Below are 9,181 nucleotides of genomic sequence, written 5' to 3' on the forward strand. Positions count from 1 at the left end.
CCATAAAGACTTTACCAGGGTACCCCAGAACAGAAGTGGTTAGGTCATTTTGACTCTACTCAATAGATTAAGTTGGTATGACTAGAAAGCCAAATGACACAGTTATGAGCATAGACCTTTTATTTTTTTTTTCCAGATGTTTGACAGTGTAAACATACATAAAATACATATTAAAGTTTAGATGCTTTATATCTTGTGCAATAAATTGAAGCCTTAAAAAGAAAACATTTCATTAAAAAGAAGGAAACTCATTAGTTTTACTTAATTAAGACAGTAAAATAGCAGCGAGTACCAAGACATTGTGCAATTGTTTTATTTAAGACAAGTTACTTCATTACATCAGAGTCAAAAATGTAAGACTGGCTTTCTTGAATACTTATATAGCTTGAATCACTGGTTAGATAGGGGCATATTTCCCCAACTGTACATCAGGGAAGAGTTTTTTCGTTAGTTTCAAAAAAAAAAAAAAATGCAGACCCTCAAACAGCCAGCATGACCACAGCATTGAGCATTAAGAGAAATGAAGCATTTACTTTCCAAGCACTTGCCACAGAAGGTAAGCGAGTCTTTACATTTGTGGTTGTCTCTTCCCTCCGTAAGTTAAGGGTTGTGCTTTGTTGAGGCATTTCAGAGAAATTATTTGGCATGCCACTAGTAATGCTTAGGGTCATGGGTGTTGGGGATGATTTTGTTGAGCTAGGGAGGCTTGTGTTTGTAACCATTCCATCTTGGAGATGAATAGTTAGAGTTGCAGCTGCTGCTTCATGTGAACTGATGGTTTCTATGGATGTCTCTTCCGGGTAGGGCACAAAAGCCTTGTCCGTGCTAGCAAAGGCGGTGTCTTTGCTTAGAGTGGCACCAAACGTTGTTTCCTTTGTTCGATATTGTTTGGGTGTTTTGGTCACTTTGGGTTGAGTAACCATACTCAGAGAGTTAATGGTGTCCACTGTCTGCATCCCACTTACAGTGAACAAGCTTGAGGTAAATCCAGGAGGTGTGGGATATATGCTATGTTCCTTCAGAGATGATATTTGGCTAGAACAGGGAGTCCCTATCACATGGGCTTTTGTTTCCATCATCCACTTCAGTAAGTAAGTAATGTTTTGTTTGTGGTCACACAACCACCTGTTATTGTAAAGGGTTATCTCTTGCAACTGAAAGAGTTGGTCAAAGGCTTGATCTGGAATGAATGTGAACTTATTATTATGCAGGTAAAGATGTGTGAGATTGGTCAGGTTTATTAATGTTCCTGGAAGGATTTGTGTCAAGGAATTGTTAGACAAGTCCACGATATGTAGTTTGGAGGGCATATTGGTTGGAACTGTCCAAAGTTTGTTACTACTGAGGTTGAGAACCTCAAGACTTCTTAGTGTATTTTTAATGAGGACAACCTTTTCCAGCATATTCTTAGAAACATCCAGAAATTTAAGATTCCACTGATAAGCAGTATCAGATTTGTCAAGCAGTTTAATGTTGTTGTTAGCTGCAGACATGTTCCAGAGGGACCGAGGTAACTGAGCAGGCAGGCTTTCGAGCCTGTTGTTTGAAATGTCCAGGGTCCTCAGATTGGTGTATTGGGTTAACTGGTTATGAAGATCAGTAAAATGGTTATAAGACAGATTTAAATGGATAATATTCTCTTGCAGTCCAGATGGTAATGTAGTCAAGTTTCTGCCTGAACAGTCCACATGCCTGTGCCTCTCTGTGCATATACATTGGAGAGGACAACTGCATAAAATACCAGGTGTGAGAAACAGAAGGATGAACAAGCTGGGAGACATTTTCAGTATCTGATATTCCATCAAAGCCTGGAAACAAACAGATACACCCTTCTTTTAATATGCAAACACAATTAGGCATCTGCATGGGTCAGTTAGCATTAGGCAAAATTTTCAATAAACCTCCTTGTTGTTGAGTCCTTTTATAATTGTTCCAGTGATTAAACTAACAAAGCTCCCCTTCATTTATAGTCCAAATGCTTAATCCTTCAATTGGGACTATGTGGTAGAGAGGGACTCTCTCTCCCCCTACTTGCTTCTGCATTTTCACCCTTCTCTTCTCCCTTCTTTTACCATAGTCTTTCTTAATTTATCTTCCTAGAGCCTTTACATTACAAAATGGCATTCTCTGCAAATACAGAGTCAGAATCTTATGCTATTACTATTTTTGATAATATCCTTTCTTACTCACATAGGAAAAAATGGCTGTCGAGTCTGTTTTGTTTTTTTTTTCTTTTTCTAAATCTCTGCAGTAATGTAATAGTCAATGTGTGTGTAGAGTAAGATTTTATTTAGATATTAAAACGAAACTTTAAGATTCATCTTTGTCTTTTTAGGATAAATATATCCTCATAAAACATTTTAAGGCACCTGAAAAATTCAGACCAACACCATACCCTTAAACCTTGCATTTTATAGTGATTTTTTCTGTATATTTCAGTGCCGATGCTAAAAAGAAAGTGTGGACATTCACAAAGTGAATGAATATTAAAAAGAAACCCCTCCACTGACACTGCAGTAAATTTCTGGTGCATGCACTTGCTTCTGAATATATATTCAGTCCCCACATTGACTTTTTCTTTAAAAAAAAAAGGGGGAAAAAATTCCCAAAGTCAGTCTTTTACTGATCTAAATAACAGCTTACCATAGTGTCGTCTTCAGCAGCAGCATCTCATTTTCTCCGGGAAACTTAAGCTTAAAGGTCGCCTTGTTCTGGAGAGTGGGAACCGCTTCTGGCCGTGGGCTGCGCTTGCCTGCTCAGCTGCATTGTGTTGCTGGGAGCTGAAGCTCTGCAACCACCTGATCAGTACCACAGAGGAGGACTGCAGAGCTGTCATTGGCGCTGACTCGAATCTATTGCAAGAGGTGCACACGCAACAAAATGGACCCCCCATTTTTTTTTTTTTAATTTATGGCTTTGAGCATTCCTATGGATCTCTGATTTGCTATAGGATATAGTGCCTCGTGTACCTTAGACCTGGCCCTTTCTCAGTTTTGTGTATCTGTCTGAGCTGATGTTCTACATTCGAACATTGCCTCATGAAGAATTTGTGGTTCTTTTTAAAGCCTCTACTCTTTATTCTTTTTACACATTAAAAAATGTTGCAAATGAATTTGACCTTCCCTGTGAATGGCTTTTCTAGGATGTTCACTTAACTATTTTTAACTCCTGCCTTTTCATGTTGTTCTAAAATGGTTCAATTGTCATGTCACTTTTCAGAATAACATAATACAATCTGTTTCATTTTCATGTGCTCTCCCAACATGGTGATTATTGTGTATAATCAGCTCTTCGAGTTTATCAACCACCTAAATCTTCATCTTCCTTTTTCGGAAATACTCAAGTACTTCCATATGGTTATTTTGTCTTTATCTTTCTGATACAAAGGATCATTTAACCCAGACTATACAAGCAAGACTGCATTTTTAAATGAGCATCATATGCTTTTAATTAAAGTTATGTGGTCAGATATGTTTTATTTTATACCTTTTAGGTGAAGGATATTCTTCTCCATGCAGCTTGTTTTGTTCAGTCAATAGGTATTTGAATTCTTTTCTCCAGAGACATCTTTGATGCTGTAGGAATAACTGTTTATTTGATTTTATGTTTTAAAAATAATGGCATCAACTTTAGGTGATTTCTTCAGAATGTTTCACTTTTTTTTTTTTTTTTTTTTTAGATTTTTTGAAATTTATTTGACAGACACACAGCAAGAGAGGCAACACAAGCAGGGGGAGTGGGAGAGGGAAAAGCAGGTTCCCCACTGAGCAAGGAGCCCGATGTGGGGTTCGATCCCAGGACCTCGGGATAATGACATGAGCCAAAGGCAGCCATTTGAAGACTGAGCCACCCAGGCGCCCCTCACATTTAGTCTTACTGAGAAAGTAATTTAGAGTTTTTAAATTGCATGAAATAATGTCAAAGGTAAAACTTTTGGTCATGAGTTTTACAAAATGTGACCAGATTTATAGTAATTTCTGCCTCCCTTTTTAGTGGATTGATTATATAAATAATCTGTTAAAATCAAATCTGGTTTCCAGAATAGCCAGTTTATCTTAGAAAAGAAAGCAGATAAAGTCATGGCATTTTCATTACCAAATTTTTACTATTTAAAAAACGAGCAATTATTAGTACATTCCATGTAAAGAAAATCTCCTATGCCTTGTTGTTAAAACTTTTTTTCTCTAAATTATTATTTATTTGTCATTATTTTGCCCCATATTTTACCCCAAATAGAATTTATTGTATTAAAATTTGAAATTTATTTTCTTAGCAAAGAAACTATACTCTAGGAGTCACCTTTTGTATAAAATTAATGTTCCTCGAAAAGTATCTACATTCTAAAAGTCTGCAGTGTTAGAAACTTATTATTGATTAGGTGCTTTATTCCCACTTTACTTGGAGAGTTCAGCCTTGGACTCTTAATAAGATTCTTTCTATGGATTTCAGAAACCAGTCATCAATCTTAGTGCCTAAAAAAAGGAATGTGTTAAAAAATACTACATTCAGCAATATTGTTGTGGAAATAAGGAATGATTGTTTCGACATTTAGATTTCTCATATTTTCACTCCTGTTTTACTATTATACTTCAAGGGATGTGATTGAGGGTTAATTTACCAATGCTTAAATCTCTGTTTTAATTTTAGGAAGTCTCATTACATCAGTGTGGAAGTGTCCATTATACTTACCAGTATTTTTTTTGAAACCAAGAACTTGTTATTTCATTAACTTACGATTCAAATGAATTTGGGAGTAGGCTTTATTGAGATTAGGTTCTGCTGTATATAGTAGAAAATTCCAATACAACAACAGTGCCAGTATTTCTCATTTCAGGTTTGGGGACATACCAGTTGCTTCCTCTTATTAAAGATTATTATAAAATTCTCAAAAAGAGGGGAAATATTTTAATGTATTTGAATTATAACAATTTGTCCTTATGCTTTTAGAAATTCTCATGAAATAGGGGCCCCTGGGTGGCTCAGTGGGTTAAGTGTCTGCCTTTGGCTCAGGTCATGATCCCAGGGTCCTGCATAGCGGGGAGCCTGCTTCTCCTTCTCCCCACCCTCAGCTCATGCTCTCTGTCGCTGTCTCTCTCTCCCTCTCTCAAATAAATAAATAAAAGCTTTAAAAAAAATTCCCATGAAATAATATAATATTATTTTATTATTACTCAAAAAATAAGAATTTTGTATAGGCTTAAGTGTTCGTTACAACTTATCTTAGATATTAGGTATTATTTCAGATGCATTGCATTGCATTTAATTTTTTAATTTTTTATTTTTTCAAATTTTTATTGTGTTATGTTAGTCACCATACATCATTAGTTTTTGATGCAGTGTCCCAGATTCATTGTTTACATATAACACCAGTGCTCCATGCAGTTCATGCCCTTCTTAATACCCACCAACAGGCTCACCCCCCCCCCCCCCCAAACCCTCAGTTTGTTTCTTAGAGTCCACAGTCTCTCATGGTTCATCTCCCCCTCCAATTTCTTTCCCTTCACTTTTTCGTTCCTTCTAATGTTACACTGCATTTTAGATAAGCCTGTCAAGTCAGGAATTACAGCTATTTAGGCAACTATTCTAGACTAAGCATTTATATATTATATATAGGAATAAATGTATATATTCATTTATATATTCTTTTGTAAAACACACTGTCCTAGGATATATCACCCCGACATTGTGAAAGGTATAACAGATTTGCAGGTGCCAGGGAACAACTGTCCTGTGGTAATCAACAGTTTGGAAATCTAATCAGTTTGTCTTTTTTTTTTTTTTTTAACTCATTCCCATTTTATTCTATTTTTTCATTCCCATTTCATTTTATTTGGATTCCAATATAGTTAACATAGAGTGTTCTGTTAGCTTCAGGTCTACAAAATAGTGATTCCACAATTCTGTACATTACTCAGTGCTCATCATGATAAGTGTATAGTTTGTTTTTATTTCTTAAATTCATAAAATTTGTCATGCTTGAGAGTAAAAGTATTATACTTTCTATTTTTAGTAATATTGTTGGCTATTCAGATTGAATTTCCTGCTGAAAACAATTAAGAGTACTGAACAAAGTATTTAATAGGATGCATGAACTGACAAGATAGAAATTACCAGGTCAAAACCAGGTGGATCGGTTTCTTTTCTCCCCTCCCCACACCTTTTTTCCCATACTGTTGGCTTGTTGCCAAAACTCAGTTATTTGTTCATCTGGATTTATGTGTTTGCTTCTTTATGAACATTTAATTTGTTCCTTTATCCCCCATATTTCCTATAAATGGTCTCTAACAGCATTAACATAATCGTTGTATCGTCGTACAATAGTTTCAGAGTAATGCCAGTATTGCTACAATTAGATTACAGACTACTGAATAAAATGTAAGATTTCTTTGCGGCTCTATTTGTTCTTAGAATATATTTCACTAAGGATATGTAGTCAATTCTGTGCTCTCATGCAGCTTGAAATAAGGTTTTTTCTATATGTTTATATAACCAGCTTTGCATGAAGTTAGGTTCTTTAGTTCTTAGGGATTGCTTAAGTCAAAACTATGTGACAAGGTGTATTCAGAGATATCTTCTCTATCCCCTTCACCCTGTATCTACTCTTCCTCTTATTGGTGACCGTTTGTATTTGCTTTTGGTTATATATATTTTTTTAAAGATTTTATTTATTTATTTATTTGACAGATAGAGATCACAAGTAGGCAGAAGTAGGCAGAGAGGCAGGCAGAGAGGGAGAAGCAGGCTCCCTGCTGGGCAGAGAGCCCGATGTGGGGCTCTATCCCAGGACCCTGGGATCATGACCCGAGCCGAAGGCAGAGGCTTTAACCCACTGAGCCACCCAGGCGCTCCTGGTTATATTTTAACTGTATTTCTTTTCTTTTCTTTTCTTTTTGCAAACATACTAAGATGTGTATGTATTATACATTCTTACCCCCTTTTCTTATATTAAGGGCTGCATATTAACTATACTGTTATACATCCTTTAAAGAAAAAGACTTTATTTATTTGAGAAAGAGAGCACAAACAGCAGAGAGGGAGGGAGAGGGACAAGCAGACTCCACGCTGAGCATGGAGCCTGTTGTGGGCTCATCAGGGGTTTCAATCCCAGGACCCTAAGATCACAACCGTAGCTGAAACCACGAGTCAGATGCTTAATTGACTGAGGCACCCTGTCACCCCTACTGTTTACACATCTTGTTCTTTTTTTTCCTGAATATATCTTGAAGATCATTCTACATCAGCATATAGGGATCTTTCACATTCATTTCACAATGCATAGGACTCCATTTGGGAATGTACTATGGTTTATTCACGCAGTCCATGTTGATGGACATGTGGGTTGTTTCCAGACTTTTGCTGTTACAAATAATGCCAGTGAATACCCTTGCACCTAAGTAGTTTCATATTTTGTCCAATGAATCTTTGAAAAAGATTCCTAAAGGGGCCCCTGGGTGGCTCAGTAGTTAAGCATCTGCCTTTGGCTCAGGTCATAAACCCAGGGTTCTGGGATCGAGCCCCGAGTCTGGCTCCCTGCTTGGTGGGGAAGCCTGCTGCTTCTTCTCCCGTTCCCCTGCTTATGTGCCCTTTCTCGCTCTCTCTCTCTCTCTCTCTGTCAAATAAATAAATAAAATCTTTTAAATGGAAAAGGAAAAAGTCCCTAAAAATAGGATTACTGAGTAAAAGGGCAAATTCATTTAGAACTTCTCCAGATATTACTGGCTTCTTCTTTCTGGTCATACCATTTTGCAATCCCAGCAGCAGCTTGTCAAGGTGTCAGTTCTGTATCACCTCACCATACACTTTGTTGTGGGAGTTGTGGCTTTATATCAATCTGATAAGTAAGAGTATCTCCATGTAATTTTAAATACATCTCTTATTATGAAGAAGATTGTGTATCTTTATGTTTTTAGGAACCGTTTAAATTCTTCTTTGTCCTAGGTTTTTCACATTCCACATTATAAAAGAAATCTCATATTTTCTTCTATTACTTGTATAATTGTATATTTTATATTTAGATCTCTGGTCTGTTTGATGTTTATTCTAATGTAGTGTGAAGTATGGATCCAGTTTTATCTTTTTCTAAACGTATATCCATTTGTCCCCCTAGTTCTTTCTACTGATTGGAGATTGGAGTCTGTTTCTGGACTTTCCATTCCATTCATCTAATCACGTATCAGTATCATGGTACATGATTATTATAATGTTTTAATTCTAGGTACCCAGATATTTTGTACTTTACTTTTTTGATTAGAACTAGGTAATAATAAGGGGCGCCTGGGTGGCTCAGTGGGTTAAGCCTCTGCCTTTGGCTCAGGTCATGATCCCAGGGTCCTGGGATCGAGCCCCACATCGGGCTCTCTGCCCAGCAGGGAGCCTGCTTCTCCCTCTCTGCCTGCCTCTCTGCCTACTTCTGCCTACTTATGATTTCTCTCTCTGTCAAATAAATAAATAAATCTTTAAAAAAAAAAAGAACTAGGTAATAATAATTACAGGTCAAGTCATTGTGTCCCCCACTACCAGCTGCAAATGGAATATGTATATAATACATATATATGTTGCAGTGCATGAAGTATGTGCTCGTTGGTCCTATATAAGTGAGAAGAGTGCTGAACCAGGAGTCTGGGAACAGACTCAGCTTTTAGTATCACCACTAAGAAAGTCGCTACTCTCTCCAGCCAGTTTTCTCTGCAGTTAACAAATAAAAGGAATGGAACTAGGTGATCTTCAGGGTTGTTTCTCAATCTAATTAATGCTGATCTGGTAAGAGCACCACTGCTGTGTGGTAATTCAGTCTACTTTTTATTCCCTTATGCCTTGTCCTTCTGCCATGTTTATGAAGTAAACTTTCTCTAATGCTCTGGGTCCTGGTTCTTTCATCTTTTTTGTAAGTCTTTCTTTTTTCTAGCATTTTCTTCTCTCCTGTATTTCTTTTATTAGCTTGCATTTCTTTCTGCTGATTAAGCAAGGATTGCCACTGTTTGGCTGCTCAGCTTCCACTGACCTCAGTGGGGAAAAATTGCATGCAGAAAATGGGAATTATTTTCCCCCCTGGCAGAGAATTAAAAAAAGAAAGAAAGAAAGAAAGAAAGAAACCAAAAACTAGCTGCTGACACTAAGTCTGTTCTTCAGTTGTACAACAAACAGAAGGAAGAAAGCTGCATATAGGTTTTGAAGAGATCAG

At 36.9% G+C, this 9,181-nt stretch overlaps 2 protein-coding genes across 8 annotated transcripts in view; one reads left to right on the forward strand and one right to left on the reverse strand.

Moving 5' to 3' along the window:
• NF1 (neurofibromin 1) overlaps nucleotides 1–9,181 on the forward strand; it is a 252,162-nt gene that overhangs the window by 179,621 nt on the left and 63,360 nt on the right. The gene's annotated exons all lie outside the window — the stretch shown is intronic.
• On the reverse strand, nucleotides 106–2,852 carry OMG (oligodendrocyte myelin glycoprotein). The gene is made up of 2 exons (XM_032845426.1): nucleotides 2,644–2,852; nucleotides 106–1,808 (listed from the first exon to the last, which is right to left on the reverse strand). Exons 1-2 carry the CDS (start codon nucleotides 2,644–2,646, stop codon nucleotides 480–482), a joined length of 1,332 nt encoding a protein of 443 aa, XP_032701317.1. The 5' UTR covers nucleotides 2,647–2,852; the 3' UTR covers nucleotides 106–479.

Source organism: Lontra canadensis, unplaced genomic scaffold (assembly GCF_010015895.1).
Source record: "Lontra canadensis isolate GAN:19392208 unplaced genomic scaffold, GSC_riverotter_1.0 scaffold163, whole genome shotgun sequence".
NCBI classification, from domain to species: domain Eukaryota; kingdom Metazoa; phylum Chordata; class Mammalia; order Carnivora; family Mustelidae; genus Lontra; species Lontra canadensis.